The sequence below is a fragment of the Aethalodelphis obliquidens genome, unplaced genomic scaffold (genome assembly GCF_003676395.1).
Source record: "Aethalodelphis obliquidens isolate GAN/ISIS:26980383/991018 unplaced genomic scaffold, ASM367639v1 scaffold5, whole genome shotgun sequence".
NCBI lineage: Eukaryota > Metazoa > Chordata > Mammalia > Artiodactyla > Delphinidae > Aethalodelphis > Aethalodelphis obliquidens.
Genome location: NW_020837949.1, coordinates 20084426 through 20111295, shown reverse-complemented (window position 1 = coordinate 20111295; position 26870 = coordinate 20084426). Strand labels below are relative to the sequence as shown.

At 51.6% G+C, this 26870-nt stretch overlaps 2 protein-coding genes across 4 annotated transcripts in view; both read right to left on the bottom strand.

The window, feature by feature from the left end:
* PLXNA4 (plexin A4) overlaps positions 1–26870 on the bottom strand; it is a 463197-nt gene that overhangs the window by 435256 nt on the left and 1071 nt on the right. Inside the window, exon 1 of one of the 3 annotated variants that reach the window (XM_027101900.1) lies at positions 20128–20402. The exons of 1 other annotated variant lie outside the window; for it this stretch is intronic. The gene's annotated coding sequence lies outside the window, so the exon portion shown is untranslated. Of the gene's footprint in view, positions 1–20127; positions 20403–26870 lie in introns of those variants that run through there. One more of the 3 variants, XM_027101898.1, reaches the window with a different exon arrangement.
* On the bottom strand, positions 20342–21016 carry LOC113618548 (skin secretory protein xP2-like). The gene has a single exon (XM_027102765.1). It carries the CDS (start codon positions 21014–21016, stop codon positions 20342–20344), a length of 675 nt encoding a protein of 224 aa, XP_026958566.1.

Here is a 26870-nt window from a genome sequence, read left to right as displayed (position 1 = left end):
AGAAAGGTTCCCCTGTGCCAACCAGCATCTTACCCCCTCCACTGAAATGCCTGAAATGCCGCCATTGGAACTTTGTTTCTTTGGGTCAAGCACTACATTCTCTCTTCCAACAATCCACTCCTTACCGTGGCTCCTCCGTCATCTCCCTTTCCCTGTGGCCAAGGGGGCTCAGGACTAGGCAGAAGAGGGGAGTGGAGAGGGTTCACACAGCAGGGTCCCACTGGTCTATAAGGCTACTTGGTGAGAATGAGGGAAAGCATCCTCTCTGGTCAGCCCCAGCTTGGTGGGCAGATGGCATCTTGGTGGAAGAAAAAGACAAGTCTTTCCTGAGCAAGGAGATGCAACAAAGCTTGGCCGGTGGGACATGGGCAAAATGGCAGCTCTCACTCACCCCTGAGTCATGGATACACTAGAGCCCCAGAGGCCCTGTCTGAAGAAAGAGAAGGAGAGGCAGAAAGGAAGCAGCTTCACTCGGACTGGAGTTCTTAGGGAAAAATGCAATTACTTCCCAGTTTTGTCCAAGGATACCCTTTGGAGATATAGGGATAGACAAATAGACATATGTATGTGTGTGTGTGTGTGTGTGTGTGTGTGTGTGTGTGTGTGTGTGTGTGTTCTGTGTGTGTACATACAGATATATCCATATCCCATACCTATATCTGTATCTGTATCTATATCTATATCTACATACTGACTATTTTCAAACCAAAAATACCAGGACACAAGCTCTGGCAATGGTATAGAATATCTGAAGTGAAGTCTGTTTCCAGTAAATCTGGGGCCCGTGGTCACTGCTGATAGGCTGAAGAGTGGAGGATGGCTGTGACGAGGTTCCTGGGGTGACACTGTGCCAGTGGGTGCCTCCTTTCCTTCAGGGACACAGGAGAAGTGACAGGACTTTCCGTGGTGTGTTTGCAGTAGAAGGACTGTCTCATTCAGAGCTGGCCTCTGTTCACAGAGGCCCCACATCTTTAAAATCCACCAACACACTGAAAGTTCCCAGACTCCCCAAGCGTTTGTTCCCTCTCCACAGTGGCTAATCACCTTTCTCCACAGTCAACCAGTGGCTCCTTCCTCCCTCAGCTAGAGTGTTGCTGGGAATAATGCAATGTTTCAAGCTTAATAGTTCGTCAACACGCAGAGGTTCTACTGCTCTCAGAGCTGAGGGGCCGGGAGGAATTGGGTGTGCTCTGGCAACCAGGGTGTCACAGGGCAATGGATTCTGACTGGATCATTGGACACACGCAGTGAAAACCATGCAGGAAAATCCCAGAGGCCCTTACTGTCTAGTTTAAGGCTATCTTACCAGGAAATCAGGGCCTGGAACTGAAGACAACTGAGATGGGCTGTTTCCGTAAGTATCTCCCATTGGACGCAGGTGAATATATCCAGGTATGCCAATTCCATGTACACTGGACCCACCTCTCTGGTCTCCAATGGAACATGTCAGCTTTATGACTTTGTAGCAGGCAGACGTTAGCAGATGCCCCATCCTGCAGTGCTTGACGTAATTATCAGGTAGGCTCCAGGCAATAATTACCCATTAACAGTTAGTCACTGCCTTGAGTTAAAGCCAAGAGTTTCCTACTTGCTCTCCCTTAAACCAAATCTAGGGGCCTGGGTGGTAAACCTGAAAAAAGAGCAACCATCGCCACCGCCTGGCAAGAAAAGCACATTATCTAAGATACCACTGAAGGTAAAACATACATAAAAACAACGTGTGTTTACAGGTGTGCATTGGCAAAACGGATGGCTGAACTGAGCACAGATTGAATATATACACATGGGTGTTAAATTTAAACTCCAGGCAAATGCTGGATCTTCCAAAAACGAAGGAATCCCTACATATGCTTTTAAATCTTTTTTTAAGAGGCCATACTTAGAAGGAGAGCCAGGATCCATGGGACCAGCCACCCGCCCCTCTGTTCTTCCCATGTGCATGCGGAACCTCGAGGCGGCAGGCACACTGGAGCCCAGTGTTAGAAACAGATATGACTATCTATAAACCAAGAACATTGAAGTGCTTTAACCCAGCAGAGTAGCAAGAAGCATGACTAACAAGTTCTAGGTATCTGAAGAGGAGGCAATAATTTCCAGCAACATTGTGAGCACTTAATATGTGCTGAGCAGTGTGTATTATGTCACTTGATTGTCCCAGTAATCCTGTCATGTATTACTTTACCTTTTTAATGATAAGAAACCTGAACATCAGAAAGGATAGGTAACATGCCCAATGTCACATAGCCAAGGAGCCAGGCTTTGATGACGTCTGTAACTTACTTTAAATAAAACAGTAAACAGTGTGGTATAATGTACGGAAGTTAGTTTTAATCTACGCCCAAGGATGGTTAGTCAACATCTGAAGTACTGACGTGAAAAATGCATACACTCTCCAGGGCTGCTGACCTGGCTTTTGAAAGACTCACATCAGAGTCTACCCTGAGTCTTTCAACTACACTATCTTGATCAGCACCGTTGGGTTTGTTAAAAAGCATAAGAGATGTTAGAAACAATTTTGCAGTGGGAAATTAAGCGGTGTCAAAGACAGACGACTGGATAGAATACTGTCCAGGGACCTCCGCCCTATGGTACAAGAATCTGGCAAGTCCGGAGCATTTGCGTCTTGGCTCAGGGCTCCCATTATGTTTCATCTTTCAAAAGATTCTGTCCTCTGATCCCACTAGAAGGTGAGCTGAAACCTATAACCAAAACATTGTTGCATCTGCCTCAAGTAAACCTTCCTTTAAATAAACCTCTCAGAGTCATGTTAGGGACTAAATGTTTGTGTCCTCCCAAAACTCCTATGTTGAGATCCTAATCCCCAATGTGATGGTATTAGGAGGTGGGGCCTTTACAAGGTAATTAGGTCATGAGGGTGGAGCCCTCCTGAGTAGGATTAGAAGAGAACAAGTGCCCCCCCCCTTTCTCTCATACAAGGAGAAGACAGTCATCTGTACACCAGAAAGAAAATCTTCACCAAGAACTGAACCATACTGGCACCCTAATCTTGGACTTCCAGTCTCCAGAACTGTGAGAAATGTCTGCTGCTTCAGCTACCGTGTCTATGGTATGGTGTTATAGCAGCCTAAACTGACCAAGACAGTCACTAAGTCAGCGCTTCCCAAACTCTCTCACTTCCTGACACACACAGAAAATGATAATATTTGTACTACAGCCTGGAGTTAGAGAGGCTGGCTTGGGTGCTCTGCCAGCTGCACACTCCATGCATCCGCCAGCAGGGCTGAAGGAACTCGCCATCCCTGGCATACTAGCTGGGAAGAATGCAGGGTCTTCCCTACGCTTCAAGAACAGGTGACTGCTTTTGTGTCTCCTCACTAACAAAGATGGGCACGTGTGGTGGAATCCAGTCTGATACCTGCTTTGTTGGGAGGTTGTAGGGGGAGCTCTCATCTATTTGTAATCATTGGAAACTGAACCCCCAAATAATCTGTTCATTGGGAATGGCCAAGTTGGCGTAAGCCGGGTTGCAACACCAGGTCTGTCTGCTTCCAAAGTCTTTGCTGGGTCCTCGTGGCTCCATTGTTTCTCAGGCCCAAAGAAGCTTAATCAATGGTTATTTGTCAAACCTACAAGGGGAGCTCTCCAGGGAACGCCATGCCAAAGGGTTCTGTCCTTGGTGCTCTGCAGTTTCGCATTTTTATAAGTAATTTGAATGAAGACACTTATCAGATTTGCAGATGACAAACTCTAGGACTTGTGAAGGTCAAATGAGATACTACGGGAGAAGTCATGTGGTCCCTATTGGTGATAATGACACACAATTCAAAACTATCTTATCAGGCTGGAACAGGGTCCAAACTGGACTCCGAAATGAAATGGAATGTGATAACCATAACCATTTCAAAAAAATATGCCTGTATGAAGTACCAGATGGCAGAATTTGACATAAAGTACGAGTGTGGGAGGCGTATACAGATCCACCGGTTATGGACCAGCAGTGGGATGGAGCTGCCCCTAGATTGTAAGGAAGCCTTTGGCAAACAACCCTGCCACAGGGGAGTCCTGACACTGGGATCTGGCGCCCCGCCTCCCAGACTCCCACCTTCTCCACACATCAGTCTCAAAGTCAGACGTGGAGTCAGACCTAACCACGCATGGCGGCAATGAGCTCTCAATCTGCCTGGCAAGGTCATTAGAAGAGAAAGAACCCATTGTGTGCCACCAAAACGGGGTTGCTTGCATCCCCCGCAAAGACGCCCAACTTGCCAGCACAGCCTAGATGTGTGGCTCAGAGAAAAGAGTGGAAGGAGAGTTGATAAGAGCCTGGAATTTAAGATCTTCTTCACACAAGATGGAAGGAATAGGGGGAAAGGGGGAACATAAAAGCAGGCAATTAACTACCAAGGGGCAATCATTTGTCCCCTGAATAAAAATCTCTTTATTTCCTTGAATTTCACTTTGATGTCATCTTTTTTCTTTTTTCACTTTTGTGAAACCTCAGAACCTTCTGGCCTAAGACCACAGGAAGGCAGCCAAGTTTAATGGGGTCTTCATTTCAGAAAGGAAGTAACAGCAGTTCCTATGTCCTCCCAGGCAATACAGTAAGTCTGTGATCAAGACTCCAACTCAGTAGATGCTTTATTCACAACCACTGAGCAATGACGATTAAATAGAAGACTACACACCAGCACACAGCCACCACTGTGTGCTGACTTTCCTGTGACGCTACTTCCCACTTCCTGTGGACTCGCAGTGGTTCCATTACGTGTGATGCCCTCTACCGTCCGACCATTCTAGCACCCCTCTTTTTATGCTCAGGATATCAAGAAAAAAACTAAGCCACCCTATTATTGGAGGCCAACAGAACTGCAAATAGGTATGAGACAGTTGCCTGCTTTCAAGAAGCTTTCAATTAAGGGGAAATATGAGAGGTAAATGCTAAAAATGCAAGTCAATAGATCGTATATTACAAATAAATTCTTGGCAGCTTGAATCTGCAGAGAGCTTCTAGCTATACGGCTGCTATCTTGACACAAGAGTTCCTGGGGCTGGCTCACGTCTGGAACGCAGACAAGGCTACGTGCAAAATTTGTTAGCTGGGAAAAACTCTTCCAGGCCTAAAGATTTTTTAAAATTTGCAAATATAAATGCCATTCTTTCAAAACAATATGTGCTGGGGAAATGTTGCTTGATATTTTTAGGAGTTGCTTTTCTCTCTCTGGCCACATGATATTCCTCAAGCTTTACACTCAAGCTCTCTGGAACACTCCAAACATGGGCATCTTCAAATTAAAGCAAGAGAACTTCTATTGCATCCCCAATCCTAGATGCCAAGAATATACCATTTCGCCTAATAAGGGCAGCCACACATATAATTACAGGTTTTAAAAAATACTTAATTCATCTGTTTTGAAGTATTTGCCGCGAAGCATTGGGTCTTGCTAGTATCGAGTCCTAAAAGAAGGAATGAGGAGGTTACAATGAACAGCAGCAACGTCCTCATGAAATCGGGCCTGGGTTTAGCAAAGCTCGCTCTCCCCCGCTGCCCCCAGCACCCAGCCCAGGGCCCAGCCACAGCCAGACCCGCTGTCCGATTCGACACTGCACACACAGTCGGCAGCTCAAGTATGTGCACCTTTCTTGGATCTTCTCATCTGACCACAGAACCAGAAGCCACTTTGACATCTGATAAGCACAGGTCAGTGGGAAGTCTCTACAGTGACACTTAGGGGGCAGCAAGGTAGAAAGGCAGGAGCAGTGGGGATTCCCTGCCTCTATCCCAGACTCAGAGGCAGCCTTGGAGAGGAATGGGCTCAGCAATCCGCCCCCCACCCCATCTCCCAGCATGCAGAGTCAGGCGTAGAGGATGCCACCAGCACAGCCCCGGGCGACGTCAACTGGTCTATTTTGGTCCTAACCACACATCACTGTGGTTAAATTACTTCCCTTCTTAGGACCCCGGGCCCTGCACTCTGCCCCCTACTAGGGAAACAAGTTGCCACCAGATAAACTGGGAAAACTACTGAGCTCCCTGAGACCAGCAGCACAGCTACATAAATACATTATGTACTGAGTGCAGCTGATAACATGTACAAGGGCTGGGTACAGAGGCGTGGTGCAGGAAGAGCAGAAACCCTGTCATCTCTGTACGGCTCTGAGAAGGTTAGAGCTCAAAAATACCTACCCTGGGGGATTCCCTGGTGGCGCAGTGGTTGAGAATCTGCCTGCCAATGCGGGGGACATGGGTTCATGCCCTGGTCTGGGAGGATCCCACATGCCGCGGAGCAGCTGGGCCCGTGAGCCACAACTGCTGGGCCTGCGTTTCCGGAGCCTGTGCTCCGCAACGGGAGAGGCCACGACAGTGAGAGGCCCGCGCAAAATAAATAAATAAATAAATAAATAAATAATAAATAAATAAAGAATACCTACCCTGCCCACTGTTCCCCCTCCACAAGAGAGACCACAGTACAAGCCATTTTGATTAGCTGCTCTGAGACACCCAGGAGCAACCCAGAGAAGAGAGTAGCCCCATTGTTTCCCTTGAAATTGAACTGCAATTTTGCAGCTGAAGAGACCCTTTGGGGCTGAACTACCAGAATCCCTCATTCGAGACGGCCGCTGTGAGCTGCGTCCATGCCAGCTGGATACCTCGACCCGTCGGCAGACCCCCAGCCCCACGTGAGCCTGGTGACCTTCTACAGCAGCACAGCGGGGCTGGGGGTGGACTTGAAGGAGTTAGATATTTTTCTCTCCAAACTCTGCTCAAGACAAGTGGCCTATTTTCTAAAGTTCCCACAGTATAAGCACAAGAGGCTAAAAGTTTTGCCACCAGCCACTGCTACATCTCCTGGGCTTAACAGGGACCACCACATGACAAAGCGTCCCTGCAGAATGCAAAGCACTGGACACTGAGATGCTGACTCATTTTTTCCCCACATATTGCAAAGAGGGGGGAAGGAACCCTGCTTGAGTAGCTACTAGGTGCTAGGCTGCTCGTATTTTAATTCAAATACTTTCACCATAAATGTGTGAAGCAAAGTGTGACTACAGCGAGTGGAACCTGCGGCCCCCTGGAGACGGACCGTCCCACCGCGTCCCATCGTGGGAATCATACAGATTTCTCTTGAAGGCTCTCTGGACCAAGCAAAACCTCACAAGTGGCCAGATCCTACCTGCAGGCCTGGATTGCACAGACTGGCCCCTACTCCAGGACACAAAATTAGACAAACGAGATGTTATATTTCTAAAGGGCGAGATCAAAACGTTAATCCCCATCTCTCAGCTCAGGGTGGAGCTCGTTTCCCCAAACCACACTGTTTTGAGTGTGTCCACATTGAAAATGGGGTGAACACACCAAGAAAGGGAACAAGCTAATGCCCAGAACAGACCTGGTCATTCTCCTTTGCTGAATTCTATTCTGCCTTTATTCCGGTCTTACTCCGTAATCGTCTGTGAATGACTCAACCTTCCGGAACCATGCTTTTTCCATTGGAAAATAACAGAGATCTCCTAAGGCAAGGTGAATGTCTGGATGTTTTCAGAATAATCTCAAGCAAAATGTTCAAGATAGTATGTTTAATTCAAAACATGAAGCACTTGAAAAATGTAAAATCTATATGTGGGTTTTCTTGCTTCTTTACCAAGCTTCTGCCAGATCCCAAAAGGAGCTCCTCTGTCTACCAGCGGGGCCAGAAGTAAACAGCAGAGTAAAAGCACAGAGACGCTGCTGCCAACAACACAAGCGCCCCATACGCGCTGGCCTCACCTCTACCCACACATCATCCCACGTGCACCTCAATTCACCACGTCCAGAAAGACCACACCCCCCGCCCCTCAACCCAGTCTCGGTCTAGAAATCTATAGCTCAGTGAAGGGTGTCACCTTCCACCAGCTGCCCAAGCTGGACACCTGCAAGACATCCCCAAGTCCCCCGCCCCTCCCTCCTACCACCTTCCCCACCATATCCACCATCTGTCAGCTCTAACTCCCAGGGACCTGTCAAATCTGTCCCTTTCTCTGCTTTGCGACCACTTTGGGCAGCCCTCGTCCATGTCTCCTGGATTACCATAATAGCCTCACTTCTGATTCTTCCTCCACAATGCAAAGCTGGTCTCATTGATTCCTCATTTGGAGATCCCCAGGCCTCGCCACTGCCTGCCGAATGAAACCCTTATCTGGACGCTTCTCCTGGTCCTGGTCCTGGCCCAGCCTCCAGGGGTGTTTGCGCCTGGTCCCACTTCCCACCTCTGCTGTGGGCGCTCACCTCTCCATGCCTTGCCTATGCCGCTTCCTCCCCCAGGCACCTCTTTCCCATGTGTTCACAAGGCCAGTCCCACTCACCCTTCAAAACACCATTCAAACCTCCGAGTGATGGCCCCTCCTCCTCCAGAAGACCTTCGCCACATCCTGCCTTTCGTATCTGGACAGGCGCCCCTTCTTACACCTTCTCAGGAGGCCCTCTGCCTGCACAGAGCCCACGTCTTACCACCCTGTGTTTCATTATCTATAAACGTGTGCGCTGTGGCCACACCAAGCTGTGGGCTCTCCCATGGCAGGAACTGGGGCTTTCATCCCTGTACAGCCAAACTCTTGCATCGTGCCTAGCACATAGTAGGCCCTCAATAACTACTGACTAATTGATGGATCGATCAATTCATTGGCTAAATATTCCTTAGCTCACATCTACCTAACTAAACTATGTAAAATATATACGTATGGAGCAAAGTGAATGGTAGATACGGAAGGAAATCAAGACCTTTTTCCTTTCCCCGCAGGCCCCCATTAACCCACTACTGCCAGGATCGGGACTCCCCCTCCTGCCCCGGCCTCTGGACTCCTGCACTCACCATTTCCTCCAACGGTTTCCTGCTATCCCATGTGCATTCTCCCTTCTGACCCTCCGCAAGCTGCTTTTATCACTTACAGCTCTTCACCAGATCAGCAAACACAGGAGCTGGTAAAGGTGCAATGGTGAGAGGCCTAAGCTGAAACATTATTCTCTCTTACTTGATTTTCTCTAACCTTGCGTGTAAATAGAACCTTCCTTCTGACGCTCACCTGGTCCTTTAATATGCATAGCTACGTTCATCCTCACCTCCTGAGCTTCCGGTCAGGAACAGCAAGGGCTTATTCTGACTTGAAAGAAAGAGAAATTGAGGCCTAGCCCAGAGAAGGAACTTGGCTGAAAGAGATTCAGCAAACCTAGGATTAGAAGCTGGGTCTCCTGATTCCCTGGCCAGCACATAATACTTCTTCAATTGCTCCGAAAATGAAAACCTCAGGATTATTTTGCAGGAGAGAAAAAAATAAGCCTCAAGAAGCTGTTGCCACATTTCTGACAAGCTCCACTCAGAGGGCACCATAACTTACATAAATGATTTCCTATTACACCGCCATTGTCACTGCAACATGACAGTGCTGCAGCCTTCTTGAAGTGTGCTCTTTGTTGTTTTTCTGTACAGATCCCCCGGAAAGAAGAATCAAATATGGTCCGATAAGGAAAACAAACCACACGGCACCTGCAGACCCAGATTCCCCTTCTGCATGACTCCTCCTGAGAGGGACCAAAGAAAAGGCTCTGAATGGTCCCCCCTGGGCCTGAGCCCTCTCCCACCTGCCCTGTTCCCAGAGTTCTGCTGTGTCCCCGCAAATAGGACTTTTTTTTTTTTAAATGAAAGCCAACAGTTTATGAAGAAGAAATGAAGTGGCAATTTCCCAGCATGCCTAGGAACCATACAAGCTGTTGCCAGGGTCTTCCTTTCAAAGGGTGACCACTACACTCCACCAGAGTCAAGAGTGACAGAGCTCCAGTGCTTGACTTACAACTGCTTCATCATAGCAAGATATTTTAAATTTAAAACTCACTGCAGTTGGGTTCAAACTCAGCCGGGACTTGATTTACTGCTAATTCATGTCTCCGATTCCTATAATTCTAAACTCAGTCGCCAAACAGTTTAATGCTGCTAGAATCACCAGTGCTATGCTTTATGAATGGGCGTCAGGGGAATTTTCTTAGTAAGTGTGTGTTAGCAACTGTTACTCACTTTGGAAAAGGAACACAGGGCTTGGGCAAAGCATGGTGAGGCTCTATAATTAGGCACGTGCGTCCCCAGGTGATCCAAATCCGAGTACTATGGGGGTGATACCCCACCCCAGCTCACACACACACACACACACACACACACACACACACACGTGCATGCCCACACACATCATTACCTAGGCAGGAGGAACACCGGGCAGTGAAAAGCTTCCCATGGGAAATGCCTAGCTCTGCTCTCTGGATCACTACCCAACGGTAGAAACCATGAATTTACAGTCTAATTAGAAACGTTTGACCTCTCTAGGGTAGCAAAGTTTCTTCCCTGAGAGAAAATTTGTTTAAACCATCCAACATTTGGGGAGCTGTATCTTAATAACTCACGCCTTTTTTGTTAATTCAGAACATTTATCTTTGCCAGTTACACTGAAGTCTCTTATTCAATACGTGTAGCTGAAAAAAATATATTGAGAAGGTGAATGTCATTACTCACGTATCTTGCAAACATCCATCTCGATCTATTACGTGCGACCGAAAAGTGCTATACTTGTTGGAAACGTTTCCACAAACCTGTCAGAACTGCAATCACACTCCTTAAAATGGTCCCTTTAGAAAATACACATCTGAAGGCACCAGGGTCGCCAACATCTCATAGCAATTCACAGCCATTTCTGAGATTCCCAAAAGCAAATGACAAGGACAAGAGGAAGCTGAGCTCCTCTGGAAGCTGCACCTCACCAGTCCCTATTTTAAGAGCACAGTACATTTGTTCTCCTGTTTTTTTCTCCTCCAAACTACATTCAAACCTGAAAGCTTCCAGATGAAGGCCAGCATCTCCTAAAATGCTTTCTGGGGAACACTTGTTCCAAGAAATGTCAACAGGTTTAAATACACCCACGCAAAGGGATCCCTCCACTGAAAAAAATGGTTTGCTAAAAATAATTAACCAGAATTCTCTGTAGCCAAACTTCTTTGCCTTTAATGTGCATCTTGAATCTCCAAAGGAGGACACAGCATAAAGTGTTTGCAAGACTTACTTAGCCACAAATGCCTTTTCTGTGGGGGGGTGGGGGGCTCATCTTTGGGATCCTCTGGGAAATGCAGTTTGGTCATGCCTCCCAATCTATCGGCATCTAAACCCATAGTGAGTTTTACATGAAGAGAAAGAATTCATTTCCGTGCGCATCAGCATGAAGAGACCACGGCCCCGACCTGCCCCCAAACCACCATCACCCAGGACACTCTAGGGTGATTGATGGGTTCAGCCTGCGCTTGTCTTGGTTCATCTTAATCCTCTGAAACAGCCACAGCCTTGATGTGGTTCGAAGCCAGCCCCTGCCAGACAGCTGGTTCACTCTTGCCTAGTTTTCTCCTTTACAGACTGTTCATCTCCTCTCCTTCTCCTCCACTCATTCATTCTTTTTACTCAGCAAATATTTACTGATTGCTTCCAGTAAGACAGGCCCTACGCTGGGTACCAAGGATACAAGAGAAGGAAGAAACGGTCCCTGTCGTCTAAAAACATAAATAAATAAGGAATTTCAATGCTATTGGCATCATGGCCAGCAGCAGCTTCTTTAGCACCATTAAAAAGTATGAATTAAGTTCCTGATTACACAATAGACTGCTTCAAGCAGGGGCTGGTCCCTGACCCTCTGGGAGCAGGAAACCTTAGGCAGCCCTGCTAACGCAGACACGTCTCAAAGTCAGTGAGTGGCTGGCAACAATCACCAGTTAAGGGCAAGTGCATTTAGGGGAAGAAGACAGGGGTCAGTATCTAATGACAAAGAGAGCAGGGAAAGGGGTCACAAGCAGAGTGGGACCATCAGTCCTTTGCCCCACCTGACCCTAGAGGAGCTTCAAAGTACAAGAGCTGTTTAAAAAAAAAAAAAAAAAAAAAGGAGGGGTGCTGACTCCAGGCAATGACCTATGGGAAATATTTTATGCAGAAATGTCCCCTGTTGCCTTGTATTTCAACGATTACAATATTTTTTAAAACTGGAAGGGGGCAAAGGTCATTTGCATCTGTCCCCAGCTTCCCAGCAGCTGTGCCCCTCTGCCATCACAAACAGAAGTGTCTGAGATGTTCACATACCACCACGTGGAAGGCATGCCTTTGGTCAATGAGCCCTACAAGATAGGAAACCTGGCTGGAACGCATGCTTCACGTGGTTCCTCTGGGGTTTAAACTGGGCGAGCCATAGTGTAGTTGGCTATTTTGGCCAGAGTCGTGAATGCTGGGGGCTGAAGGAGGCCTTACTGGAGCAGCCGGCTGTGGTTCGCTGACTCTGTTCTGAAGAACCATAGCTTCCTTATATGGAACCCATTATCACAGACCCTCAATTTATGTACCTGCCCAGATCGCTCAACCCCACCAAACATCCCACCCCACCCCCAATTCTGGGCTTCAACCCCCTGCCCTGCTCCCAGCTGGAGCGGCCCCTGGGACACCGCACCCCATTCATTCCTCTGCTCCTAAAGTTCCTGCTCCCTTTCTTCCTTCAGGGGCAAAGGTCAGGGTCCTGCAGGTGCAACACCTTCAGGCCCACTAGGGGGGAGCCCCACGGAAGCCCCAGCCCCCGGGCCTGACCCCATAGGTTCTAGTTTGACCTGGCATCACGACCCCAAGGGGCGGGGGAGTTTCTGCCTCGTGGGGTAAAAGGTGCCCAGGGAGCTGCAGCAGGAAGAACCCAGCAGGAGGATGGATGCCGGCCGTACCCGTCCTCCAGACTTTTCTGAGACCGTGTTCCCATCAGGCTTCTCCCGGTACGTCCTGAGCACCTGAGCCACCAGCTGTGTTTCCTCGGGAAGCTGTGGCTAGCTTGGTGATACGTCATTCTTTGTGCATTCCTTCCCTCCCTCTCCTCCCTCCTTCCTGCAGTCTTGCTGCCCTGGGATTCCACCCCTCAGCAAAGTGCTACCACATCAGCCTTTGCCTTGGGCTCTGCTTTCTAGGGAACCAGGCCAAGACTCGGGGTGAGGGGACAGGCAAGGGTGTCAGGCCCTGGGCTCCTCCATCACTTTCACCAGAACAGTCCATCTTGCCTCTGTTCTGTGCATTAGAATTCCACGTAAAATTGAATTTGAATAGAGAATTCCACTGCATAAGTATTTTTTAAATCACTCATCTTGACCAATCCCCTCATTTTATAAATGGTAATACTGAAACATAAGGTGATTTTTTTTCCCAAGACCCCTTTGCTGGTAAGTGACAGAGCTGGAATCATCTACATCTGTCTCCAAAAGCTAGCTTTTCCCACAACACCAGTGCTGTTTAACCAGGGGGACATACCAGCATCACGTAGGAACCTGAGAAAATATACACCTCCTGGATCTCATTCCTGTCTGAGAACCTCTCGGCTGCCTTGGAAGGACAAGGGGCAAACACTGAATCTGGAGTTGAACCGTCTACCCACCTGGCAAAATTCTGCTTGGAACGCTAGTATCTATATAATCACCAGAACCTAGTACTTAGTGTGAAAATTCAACTGAAACTTTTATTATAGACTCCACCCCTTCACTCACAGTCGGGAGCAGGCAAATGAAAGTGCTTGTTTTAGTCCAGCATTTCTTGGGGGGTTCCCAGGGCCACTGCACAGTATATCTACTTCTTGTAGTTTTACCAATCCACATTCTAGTGCTTAAAGGCTCTGAGAAGTCCTGCAACAAAGAACCTCTTTCTCTCTGGTTTACACTCAGAATTTCTCAAACTTTTTTTTTTTTTTTTTTTTTTTTTTTTTTTTTGCGCGGTATGTGGGCCTCTCACTGTTGTGGCCTCTCCCGTTGCGGAGCACAGGCTCTGGATGCGCAGGCTCAGCGGCCATGGCTCACGGGCCCAGCCGCTCCTCAGCATGTGGGATCTTCCCGGACCGGAGCACGAACCCGCACCCCCCGTATCGGCAGGCGGACTCTCAACCACTGCGCCACCAGGGAAGCCCTCTCAAACTTCTCTGACCGTGAAAACTGTGTATGTGTACCACCTATTCACAGAATATGCTCTGTGAAATTCTGCTCTACTGTAGGTATCACCTTCGGGCAGCAGGACTGAGATGGAGAGGAAGAAAATCCACGCTAACCTTCTCTGCAAAGTTAGCTGACGTTCCACGCAGGCTGGTTCAATCACACATCCCAGGGGCTGCCGCCCTGCCAGGCCCTCCTCTCATTGTCTATTCCCTCCACGAGAGGAGAAGCGATCGTCCAGCTCTCCTCGGCTTCCTGTCCCTCCTCTTGACCTCTGGGCCAAAGCCAAAGAATGGTTTGTTCACGCCCTGGTGCCCGACCCCACTCTACCCAGAAGGAAATCCATGAGTTGGGCTCGTAGCAGACAAGTTCAATGAGGATGTGAAGTGGGAACCCGATCTTGAGTGAAGACCAGGAAAGCCTTTGACCAGTTCCGGTTTTCCTTTCCTCTGGTTCCACTGACCTCTTCCTCCACAGCTCCTCTCCTCATGGTTCCTAATGAAAATCCTTGTCCCTGGAAGACCCTGGGAATTGATTCGGCTAGTCTGAGTTCAGCACATCGACTGCAGAGACGATATCCTCTTAGCTAGTGATCTGTTTTGTGTTGGATTGACAAAACATTCCAAAATCCAATTTGCTGTTGCGAATCCTGGTTCACGGAGAACGCGCCGTGGAGAGGGCGGGGGGTAGCCAAGCTTAGCTGGCAAAGAGAGGATGCCTGAGGTCTCGCACACACCTGTTGGCACGAGTCTGAGCAGGCCAACGGTGGCAGCCATTCCTGCTGCTGCCCAGAGGGGTGGTGATGAAATCCGAGTGCACCCTTTCAGCCACCTCAAGTTTGGCAGAAGCTTCATTCACTTCAGCGTAGAGGAGAAGCCAAATAAATAACGTGCAGAATAAAAGGTTGTGGTCCAGAGGGAAAAACCAAACTAACTGCAGCACCTGCCGATGCTCCCTGACGTGTTCAGGCCAGAGAGGTCAGGTCAGGCAGCTCAGTAGGCCCGACGTTCAGGTGGGACAGCACCCATCCAGGCGCACGGGCTCCAGCAGGGCCTCACTGCCCATACCTCTCAGAATCGGGATGTCATTCCTAACTAAGCGCTACGCTTGCACTAAGTGTGCACAAAGACCTTCCTCACCCACAGCCCGTTTCCACCGATTTCCAGTGAATCTCTGCTCCAACACCATATGGTCCAGGCACCCAGCACAGCATGACATCCACAGACAAAGATTCCTTCCCTGCCTCTGTCTTCCAAAATCTGGAACCCTAGGGCTAATCAATGAATGAGCCAGCAAGTATTGAGCACCTACTATGAGCATCTTTCCCCAAGAACGAAGAGACTAGGTACCGCGTAGCAGCCCGGGGCATTCATTCCATCTTTGTTCCCAGACCAGCAAAATGAGAATAAACAATCCCCACCTTACAGGGTGATTTGAAGGATTAAGTGAGAGAGTGCCGTTTCTACAGCGCCAGCAAATTGGAAGTAGCCACTGGGAGAACTAGACTCCTACCAGCACAAGACTCAGAGCCTCACAGGATGAAAAGCAGAGAGCGGGACACACTCATTCACTCCTCCTCCGTTTTTTCCCAGGATGAAATAGGAGCTGACAAATGAGGCGAGAGTCACCCTCAGAAACCGAGCACTCTGCCAGAATGATCCTCGCAATTTCACAACCAACGACAGTCAAGGATAAGGCTCGGCCCCATGTGATGAAGGGGGAAGTCGAGGTTCAAAACATGAATAGATTTGCCTGGCGTCACAGAGGCGGTCCAAGGGAGAAACCAGATCTTCTAAACTTCACCCCAGCCCACTCTCCCACAAACCTCCCCAGGGTTTGCTAAGGATGCAAACTGCATAGTAACAAGGAGGGAGGTCCGTCTGCCTAGGCTGAGACCTGGCTCCACCCGCTACCAGCTGTGTGACCTTGGACAATATCCTCACCTACCCCCCACCTCCCCCCATCTCAGTTTCCTCGCCAGGAAATGGGGATAGTAACAGTGAGCGCCTCTCTGGGCTGTTACAAGGAAGACGTGGGGCCAACCTGTGCAAACCCTTAAATGATGCCTCCCCCAAGTAAGTGCTCAATAAATACTAGCCAGCGTCGTCATCATTAATTATTATTATTTTCCACTCTGTTTTTTTCACAAGGACAAATACCAACGTCCTCACCACCTCTTCCCTGGGGAGGCTGATGCCACCTGACCATAAGCACGGGGATCCTGGGGCTCACGCAGACTCACCCTGGGCCTCGGGAAGCTTTTCTTCCAAGCTGCTTCATACCAAGCAGGGAAGCAGCCTCCTCCTTCTGGAACAAGGCCTCTGTTCTGGGAATTAGGACCCCCTGCCTTTCTCCACTTTCAAGATCCATCTCTTACCACTTCGCAGCAGAGCCCCCTTCCGTCTCCCTGCTGACTCCACGTTCCTGCCACAACTAAAAGGCTCCAGTCTGGACAGTAAGGAGGGAAGACGGAAGAGGGGGTCAAGTCCAGACCGAGGGAGGGGATCAGGTGGCGGTGCATGGTAGGGAGCAGTGGGACTCACAGCCACTAAAGAGGAAGCTAGTGTCCGCAGGGCTGCACGTGGACCCAGCCTCGATCAACAGAACCTATCGGGCAATTACCCTAATCACGTGCATCTCCCCAACAGTCGTTTGATTTATTAGTGCGCCATCTTTTTTAAATGCCTCTCTTAAATATAAATAACACTTAATCATCCAGCTGTCGTTAAATTCATGTTATATTGATTTCTTGGAGTGCCACAAATTTGAGGGCGAATGGACCGGTGGATGTATGCACAAAGCCACGAGGTGGATTAGCAAGGGGGTGGAGGAGGGATGGGAGGAAAGGGAGGTGGGAAGGAGGAGGGGATGTCAAGGGAGAGAAATGAGCCCTGCTCAACTGCCGGAGGGTCTGAGCCAGTTTCACATTGGGCAGCGCTGGACACAAGTAAGAAGAGGAGAAGAGAGCCCAGAAGGACTGGCGCATCTGTTGCACAGACTCATCACAGCCTAGAGCGCGGGTCGGTTTTCTGTTGTCACAGCCCATTGCTGAAGCCACCGCAACAGGTCTCCGAGGTGGCATTGTCTGTGCAGTGGTTTCTCCGGGTGAGCAGGGGGGGAGAAACGACTGAAAAAATGCCCCCTCGCTGGCTAGGAGGAGAGAGATCGGCAGCCGTCTCTTTGCATCAAAGCTTGGTGATAACTAGGAGTTAAGCGGGGGTGATTTCCCCACCCCCTTAGCTCTCTCTCCGCTTCAGGACTGCTGCCTCCCTAGAAAGCCCCCACTTAATTCCCAGCAGCCCTCATTGTGATTAAAAGGATCCGAGGCCAGGTGTAGGCAGACTCTGCCCTGCAGATTTCCCTGTCTGCGGGGAGCAGCGGCTGCGGCAGAAGCAGCGGGCGAGGGAGAGGTGCAGAGAAGCAAAAAGGAAACAAGTTGGTGGCCTCAGATTCCTCCGGAAACGTTTGCAGAGCGCGTCGGTGGGCATCCAGAATGAAGTGCTGGGAGGACAGAGGAGAGCACGGGAGTACCAAATAGGGCAAAAAGAACGGCTCGTGGGCACAGGCCGCGCTCTCACAGCAGAGGCGCCTGGAGCACAGCCCGGCAGCAGCGAGGGTCTGCTGAAAAGAAGCTTTCGCGGTTGGGGTTTTTCCAGTTTGATTCCCTTCCGAGCAGTGAGGAAGACCCCAGAGAACTTAAAAGGAAGGTCACAGAGGAGTGGTGGAGAGGGAGAGTGGCAACGTGACATGCTCCGGGGCTGGGCCAGAGAACCCGGAAAAAATGAGATGTACAGCCAGCTTTACATAGATGTTAATTAACGCCTGCTTTGTCCTAGAAACCAAACTGGTACCTAACACTAAGTTCGGAAAGTGTGGGGATTTTTTGATCCACGCTAAAAAACGTTTAGCTTATCACCGGCATAATGACTGCTGGCTTAGCGTGAATGTGATGGGTCCTGAGCCTGCAAACATCCGAGAAAGGAAAGAAGGTGGGGAAGGAAGCAGAGAAAGGGGCAGAGGTCTACGAGGAAGACGCACAGCCATTTCAGGCCGCTCTGGACCGCACCTTTTTGCCCCTTCAAGGTCCCGTGAGGAAACGTCTACCTGGGAGCCACCCACTGTCGCTGGAGTTCCCTATTTCTGTAGAAAACCGTGTGCTGCCCCACGCGTATGTGGAATCTCCCTGGCCACTCACCCAAAGGGCATGCGAGCAAAGTGTTCCGGTTCTTCCACAGCCCGAAAGACAGAGCTGGGTCCTGTTGTCACATGTGGATGGACGAGCTGACCACATACAGCAAGGCTCTTTGAGAAGGCGTGTGCATATCTGGGTATGTGTACACACAACCACCATTCTTAAAAAGAAAATAATGTCTGTTCCCCTGACTGGGTTCTCCCCATTGTGAGAGCTTTGCTTTATTCCATCTACCCTTTTTCAATCAATCAAAGGGCAGCTCACACAGCGCACAGCGGGGAACACAATCTCCCTCCCGGGGACGTCTGGTTCTTTCCTCCCCAGCCTAGCCGAAGACCTTTTCAGGAGCTGAAAAAAGTTTGGAAATAGCAGAGATGGGGGTACGAAGAGGGCCCTTTAGTTCAGCACCCATTTTCAGGATTTACAGAATTAACCAAATCCTGTGCCCAGCACTGAGGCCCACTTGTTCAAAAGAATGTTGCCTCCTTTCTCCTCATGTTCTGGAAAACTCCCAACATATTTTTCCCACTGGTGGGTTTGTAGGACACTCTGAACACATGATCTTGTATAGAGAGCACAAGCTGATTCCATTTCTTGCCAAGCTGCCCAACAAGCTACGCCAAAAGGGACAGCTATAGAAACGCAGAACTTGGCTATATCTATATTCAACTCCAAAATAATGTTGTACCTGGGTCTCACATTCTCCTCCCTACAATTGAGCCCTGAATGAACTGGCCTTTGGCCACCCCCCCGCAAAGTGGGAACTATGAAAAACCCCTTTTGGAACCCCACCCCCTCCCTCCTCCTCCAGAAAAAGTTTGAAAATGAGCAGCCTGTGAAACTCCAGCCGGCGAGAAAAAGAAAGGACGAGCTTTAGGGAAATAGAACCTTGAACCACAGGCTTCTGGAGAGTGATTCTCCACGTCAAGAGCAGCCTGGCTCTGGGAGATGCTGCCAGACCCAGGAATGCCTGGCCTTCTTGTAGGGTGGACACTGCTGAGGTGGTCATGAGAGGGGGGAACCCTCCTCCCTTCCTGCACTGCACCCCCCTCCATCCCCCTTCTAGTTCTATTTCTCAGACACACCGCTCGGAAAGGCATGTGGCAGGTGTTAGGCGCGGGCACAGGGGAAGCAGCCCCACGCTTCCCTGCACAGTGCAGAGAGGCTAGGGACACCCAAGTGCGTGTAAGATTGCTGCTGTCCACAGACTGGAGACGTGAGTAGGTTAGACGTTTTACGGAGGATCCGACCCCACACACTCTCCCTAGACAAACAACACACCCAAAGCCATGCTTAAGCCCCTTCCTGCCTGAAATCCAGGCGCATTGCCGCGAAAGCAGTGCCTCGCTTCAGAAAGGCGTTTGTGCTGCCTCTTACTGGGGAAACGCAGTGTCTGTTCCATATGCACCGCCCTACAGAACTGCCGCCCCATCCGCCTCTGTGGCCTCCTCCCCGCGCGCTGGGCCACCACGCTCTCCAAAGATCTGTCTGAGTATCTGTCGGTCTGTCTCGCGTTAAAATCCCACGGTGCGCAAAGGCCACGGAGCAGAGATTACATTGGGCGGGTCTCCCAAGACCATTACTTCTCCTGTTTTTTAAACCAGCCAGGGATGCCAGCGGCTGGGAACTGAAAAAAATCGCTCCCTCAACCTAGCCAGGTGGGAGGGAGAGGCAGTAATACACAGAATCCCACCCCGAAAGTCCTGGTTAGAGAAGTCTGAGTCCGGGAGCGTCAGAGGAGAAAGAACATGGGAAATACCTGATCCGGCCGCGCGGCACCTACGTGGGTGTCCAGGTGGGACGTGGGCAGGTGCGTGTGCATGGCGTGTGCCCGTGTGTATATGTGTGTGAGCCCGTGTGTGTGTGCGTGCGTGCAGGGGGCTGGCTCCGGGGCATTCGAGGACTCCGGACCGAGCCGGCATCTCCTCCCGCGCTGCCCTCGCCCGCCCGCCTGGCCGCCCGGCCGGCTCCTTACCTGCAAGCGCCGCTTTGCCTGCTTCAGCGGGAGCGCCGCATTGACACTGCAGATGGTGCCGGTGCCGCTGCCTCTCGCCCTCCTCTGAACGTGTGCGTGTGCGCGCGTGTGGCTGCCTCCTCCAGCCCCAGCCCCGAACCAACGAACGCGAATACTCCACCGAGGCACGGGGAACCCGGGGGGAGGCCAGGGAAACGGAGGGCGAAATCAGAGCCTACGGGGCTTGACAGCTCCTCTGGCGGCGTCCAAGGTGGGCAGAATGTCCAACAAAAAGGTCGGGAAATGCGGCTCGCTTCCAAGCACCCCTTTCCCCACCCACCCAGCCCTGGAGCCCGAGCAGTAGCGGCGGCTCTCGGGGGCTGCGGTGGCGACGCGGGGCCGCCCCCTTCGTCCCCACCCCCGCGGGCTGAATGTCCTTGATGCCAAGCGGGCACGGCGGCGTCACTCCGCGCCGCCCATGCTCGCCAGGTCGGGCCGCTGCCCGGGCGAGGCGAGTGCGCGGGGGACCCGCCGGGGAGCGCTGTTGGCGCCTCGGCGCGCCTCCCTGGGTAGCGGCGGCCGCCCCCCGGCCACACGCGGCCGGCCGCGCCGCAGCTGCCCCCGCCTCCACCCGGGGCCGGGCCGGGCCGGGCCGAGGGGCCGGAGCTGGGGGGCCGCTGGAGCCGCTGGCTGCTCCCCGGGGAGGCGCGGGGCGGCGGCGGCCGCCGGCGCTGCGGCAGCGGAGAGCGCGGCCGCGGGCCGAGCCGGGCCTCCCGGGCGCGTCCCCCGGCCCCCCGGGCGGGCTGCTTGCAAAGTTTGCAGGGGGCAGGGAGCGGGGCCGCCGCTGGCTCGGCCGCCGCCGGAGCTCCCGGGCTGCCTGCTGCCGCCGCGGCTCGCTGCTGCTGTGCATTGAAGCCCGGCCAAGCGCTGCAAAAACTCCAGCTGCCTGGCGCTCTCTGGGTCCTCCTCTCCTCCCTCCCGCCCTCCCCGCTTCCCAGCCTCCCTCCCTCCCTCGCCTCGCCCCCGCCCCTCCCCGCCGCCCGCCGCCCGCCAACCGCCGCCGCTCTCTCCCTGGCTCGTGCTGGCTGGCTTGGAGCTCGGCTGACAGCTAGACCGCCCGAGAGCTGCCGGCAGAGGGGGCAGCGGGCAGGGGACGCCTCCCCGCACCCCGCGCCCGCCGCCGCCCGCCTAGCCCCCGCTCTCCGCTCCCACGTTTGCGGACACCCGCCGGGCGACCCTGCCTGCGGCTGTGTGGGGCAGAGGGGCCCGTACGGGGGATGAGGCACACAGCCGCCTCGGAAGGTCCGGATGTGGGCGCCGACGGTCGGAGGGACCCGCAGGTGCTCAGAGCCGACACCGACACAGGCACCCATGCCGAATCAGAACCCCGCCCCAGAACCCTCACACAGGACCTGAGGGCGGGGAGGCTGGGTGAGATAGCATGGGTGGCCAAGGGCGCTAGAGCTCGCTGGGTAACCTGACTCGTCTAGTCCTGTTTCTACTAAGAGGCCGACCGGCTCCTCTCTTCTCCAAAACCCTAGATCCTAGGCAGCACTGTGCCCCATCCTCCAAGAGAAACTGAAGGGATTCCCACACTTATTTAGCCCCAGTCTTCCACGGATTCCTCACTCATCCCCGCAACACCACAACCCCCCAAAATGGCACCATCAACTGTGCCCACCCCACGGGCAACCACCAAGGATGACCCTCGAAAGGAGCCCATGGTTTCTGGCTTCCTCCCTCGTGGCTGTCCACTTTCCTTTTTCCCCACAGCCAGCAACTTCCTGTCCATTCCTGTCCTCCCATCAAGACACCTTAAGGGAATCTTATTAGGTGGAAATGACTGACAACAGCATACATTTCTATGCCTTCCTGTAGGGCTTCTATTTTCAGAGATCAGAGTTGTAAACCAGGGAGACTGAAACCAGCTGTGTGCTGACAGGGTATACAAGCCCCAAGGTGGACGGCACACTCGGGTCAGGCCGGGCCCACCTAGACAGGCCTTGCTGAAGCTTTGCTTTGGAGAGGTGGCTGCCTGGACGAGAAGGAGAGAGCCAAGCCAGACTGAGGATGAAACCAGACGTTGGGTTGTTTGGCGGAAGGGTATTCCAGGAGACAGAGTGGAGCCTTGAGAGCCTCTGGTCCTCTGCTGAGTATCGCAGGGCACAGAAAGAAGCAAGGAGTGATCTTATTAGCTTGCGTTAATACATTGATCCGGCTCCTCTCTTCTCAGAAACCCCAGATGCCAGACTCTAGATAAGGCATGCGATATCAGGTTAGTTTCAGAAGTCCAGAGAAACATAACGAAATAACTCGATGCTGCTGCTTCTTGGACCTCCATCCGGAGTTGAGGAAGCCCAGGGCCAAATGTTTCTCCAGGCAGGACTGAGACTAGGGACAGACAAGCCAGGCGCCCAGGAGGCACTCACACTCAGGGCTCCTTCTTGTCAGGCTGTCCTCACCCTGGTCGTGGTCCCACTTCGAGGTATCTTCTGTAAAATTGCTACACGGGACCATCTCAGGCCTTTCCCAGAGGTGACAGCCCAGACAGCCCCATGAAAAACCCTAATGGGTTACTTATGGAATACAGTTCCATAAAAGTGGGAGGGAGGGGGGGATCCTTTCAAATGTCTGTTTGCCACTCAGCTTTCAGGGCATGCCATAAAAATGCTGGAAGAGGGGGAGAGGGAGTGAGAAAAACAGCTCTGCTTCCATTCTCAGCCATCTAGCATGTATTTTTAATACAACTTGATTTTTTCACTTGTAGCTTGTGTGTGTGTGTGTGTGTGTGTGTGTGTGTGTGTGTGACTATTGCTGGTAAGACACAGGTCCATTTTCTGATGGATGGATGGGAAGTCAAAGATCTTTTTTTTTTAGCGGTAGCAGATAAAATGTATTTATTATTCTTTATCTCCTGCCTAGTGTGTGGCGTCATTTATTTTCATTCAGAGAAATGAATGCCATGTGGTGCCTGGCATAGCCAAATGACAGAGAAGAAGTGAGGCGAAGAGTTGGCCCGACAGTGGGCAGGTGAGGGGCGCCAGTGGGGCTGAATGGCCAACGGTCTTTTCCTTCCTTCCCCTTCCACTTAACAACCAGGTGAAAGGTGTGCTGAATGGGGCAGTTATAATGTCTCCGTAAGGAAGAACAGAGCAGTCAAATTAGCAACAGTGTGGGACCTGATTTTTTTTAATTAATGATGGCCCTCTCAAGGATTTGCTCTCTCAAGGCTGGGGAGATGGGAGATGGGTTGGGATGAGTAGTGCTCTAGACCGGAAGTTAGAAGACCTGGGTCCTTGAGCTGGCTCTGACATCCGCCAACTCCATAATTTGGGGGTAGATCAGACTTTCTCAGTGACACTCTATCTTCTCACCTGCCCCATTTACCCCTTGGAGATAGTGACATTCAAGGGAGACACTATCTATTCATGTGCTTGGAAACTCTAAGGTAAGTGCGATACACACGTAAGGGATCAGCATTGCTTTTCAAAGACCACGTCTTTTTTAAATAGCACCACACAGTGAGGGCTGGAAGGTCCTCTGTCATCTTGACCATTCTCGGTGGTCAGACACACTAGGAAAGGCAGCCTCCATACTGGTTCAAAGCAGGTTTCTGCAGTAGGTACAAACCGTCCTAGCTCCCACACGTCCCCCAATCCCACCGGCTGTGGAGCGGCAAAGAGAGACACGAGCTTTTCTCCTGCTGACAGTGGGTCTGTAAGTCACCCACTCCCCCCCCCCCCCCCCCCCCCCCCCGGGACGCTGAGTAGGTCGTTGGCTGGCTTACGGCCACAAGAGGGAGAAGCTAAATGGCGCATTGCTTCATAAAGTCCTGTGTTCTAAGGAGGCTACTTTTGTGGCAATTTGGTGGTAGTTTATTGAGGGGTTTGAGGAGTAGAGTTTTGGCTCATCTTTCAGGCTGAATAAAAGGCCAGATTTAATAGGAGAGAGGAGAAGAAATCCTTACGTTTTCCTTCACTTAGCCACCACTGTTTGATTAGTCTAGGAACAGAACTTCTATTTAAGTTGATTAAAAGCCAGATTTGCTCATTAAATAAATCACCAGAGCCTGGTGGTACTATAGAGAATCCCCACCCCCCCACCCCCACCAATAGCTGGCCCCATGGCTGGGTTTCAGACGGAGCACCCGGTGCTGGATGAAAAACGACAGGCAGTCCGCGGCTTAAAAACCTAAATTGTGGCGCCACCTGCAGGAGAGTAGAAATATCAACATTATCCCAACTCAGCAGAGACTGGGAGGAAAGAGCCTTCCTCCGTGACCCTGCGCTGGAAACAGAAGGCCAGGGTTCCAGACAGCGAGAAGGGCCCAACTCCCCACTGACCCCTGATTTCCAGGTGTGTCACCAGATGTCCACCACACACTCCAGCGGGCTGCAGCCTTCTGAAAGCTGCCATTTCGTGGTACGCGCAGCTGCTCTCAAGATTCTCAGTCTATTGAAACAAAATTATTCTTTCCTATTTCCTAAGGGGTTAAGTCAGCCTCTAACCCAAGCGTTCTATTTCCAAGACTCCAGGCCATAAAATAGTAAAAACAGGACGGAGAAACGACTGCCCTTGGAGGAGGGTGGAGGAGGAGCGTCCCTACGTCACCCAACTTCCTCATTGTACTTGACCTTGGTGGCTGGGTATTGTTAGTAGACCCAAACCATCTCAGGCTTCTCCAGCCTGTGGGTGCTAGCGAGGACACAGTGATGGTCGCATCTGAATCTCATCTCTCAGCCTTCTCCTGCTCATGCAGACTTGGCCTCCACTGATAGCCCCCTCCCTGTCTCCTCCCATGTGTCAGAGACCCCCAAGGGTGGCTGTGCTGAGCGGCAAGTGTGATCGTGTTATTCTTCACAGGCCTCGTCATGGAAGTCCACTGCCACAAGCCACGTGATGGAAGGACACCTCGGCATCACCTCTGCCCACCTATACCGCTGGGCAAGGCCAGCCCCACCGCTCTGCTGTGGCTTCCCAGGTCACACCAGGGGTCTGGTGCCAAGGTCGGGGGGGATGCTCCCTCCCTTCCCCCACTCACACACCGTATGGATCTTGGTCATCTGGGCCCCGAAGCAGCTCCCACACCTCCCGGGGTCTAAGTCTTAATCCCCTTCCTCCCCAGACGCCTTCACCTACCACCTCTCTCCAGCATTCTTCCTTCTCTTCCAACTAATGAGCAAACTTGTCTTTTCAACTGCAGGAATCAGAAATGGGAGGATGCAAGGGGTGGGGTAGGCATGTGACCTAACTCAACTGGCCAGAAACAGCAGAGTCCCAGCTCTGGCCAACTCCATATCTGGCTACAACAAGAAAATGTAAACACTTCCGTGTGACCCTTTTTGGGGGTTCAGTCCCAGGAGGCGTGAGGTCCTATAGCACGCCTGAACTCCAAGAACCAGATGCCATTCATGGCCTCCACGTGAAGGCTCCGTCTTGCCTCTGCCCCACTCACCTGCCAAGTAGCTTAAGCTAGTCACTTGGCCTCTATGACTGGGGTACAAAGAGCACAAAGGCCTCAGTTGTTTTCCTTGTACTGAAGATGGATTTGTGCTAATGGGTTAAAAACCTTATCTGGTAGCACACATTTCCAAGATGATTGCCAGGTTGTCTGAGTATAATCTGCTAAGAGACTGTGATAACCAGGATCCAAAATAAACCTAGTGATCCTTGCCAACCGGTATTCATGCCGTCCTGCAGTCCCCGTCCACAGAATCAGAGCTGACTCGGCCGAGACAGGGTGTGACTTCCAAGGCCAGGTCATCCAAGACGTGTCAGCTTCCAGCTTGGTCTCTTAGATCACTCGCTCTGGGGTATTCGGCCATGTGGTGAGGACCCTCAGGCAGCCTTGAGGAGAGGAACTGAGGCTTCTCACCAAGAGCTGGCACAACTTGGCATCCCACGGGGGAGCCGCCTTGGAAGTGGGTCCTCCAGGCCCAGTCAAATCTTCAGACGATTCCAGCTTTGGGTGTTTTTAACTGAGGTCCCAGACATTGTGGAGCAGAGACAAGATGTTGCTGGAGGTGATTGGTTACACAGCCAGAGATAATTAAAAATACAGTGACTTACAGAGGGAATCGTTCCCCTGACCTTGGCCTCAGTAGCCTCTAACTCTTATTCTTTGAGCCCACTTGGCTTTAGAATAAGAAGGACAGAGGGGGGCATGCTGGATGCATGATACTGACTATACTGGGCAGGAATGGGCACCAGGATGTGCCCTGCCAGGAACTCCCTACAGAGCCCCTTAGCATATCTCAATACGTGAAGTGAAAATGAGAAAACCCAGCCGGGGGCTGGAAGGCACAACACACAGAATGTAGAGTCGTGCTCACCTGAAGTGGATGTGCTCAGTTCTGGCGTGTCAGCCTCAGGAACACCCCACATGGAGGCGCAGAGCAGGGCTGGAGCTCGTTCGTTTTAACAAGCTGCCTGGCACCTGCCCTCACGGGGAGCCCGCTGGAGGTGAGACTGAGTGGACCTGATAAAGTGGTGCTGTGGTGCTGATAAAGTTCCGTCCTCCTGAACCTGACCCTCCCCACGCTGCAGGGCAGGGGGGAGGTCCCAGGACTCAAGAGAAGGCACAGCAAGAAGAGACCGGAAACAGGAGGCCACTGTTTCCCCGCTGCACAGTGTCCTGTGAGGACTACCTTCCATCCCCCTGGCACCAGCTTCGAGGAATCTCCTCAGCCCTCAGCAGCTTCTGCAGACCCAAGCAGTGCCTAAGGGTCGTCAGGGGGGCCAAGGTACCCACAATGGGTAGAAGG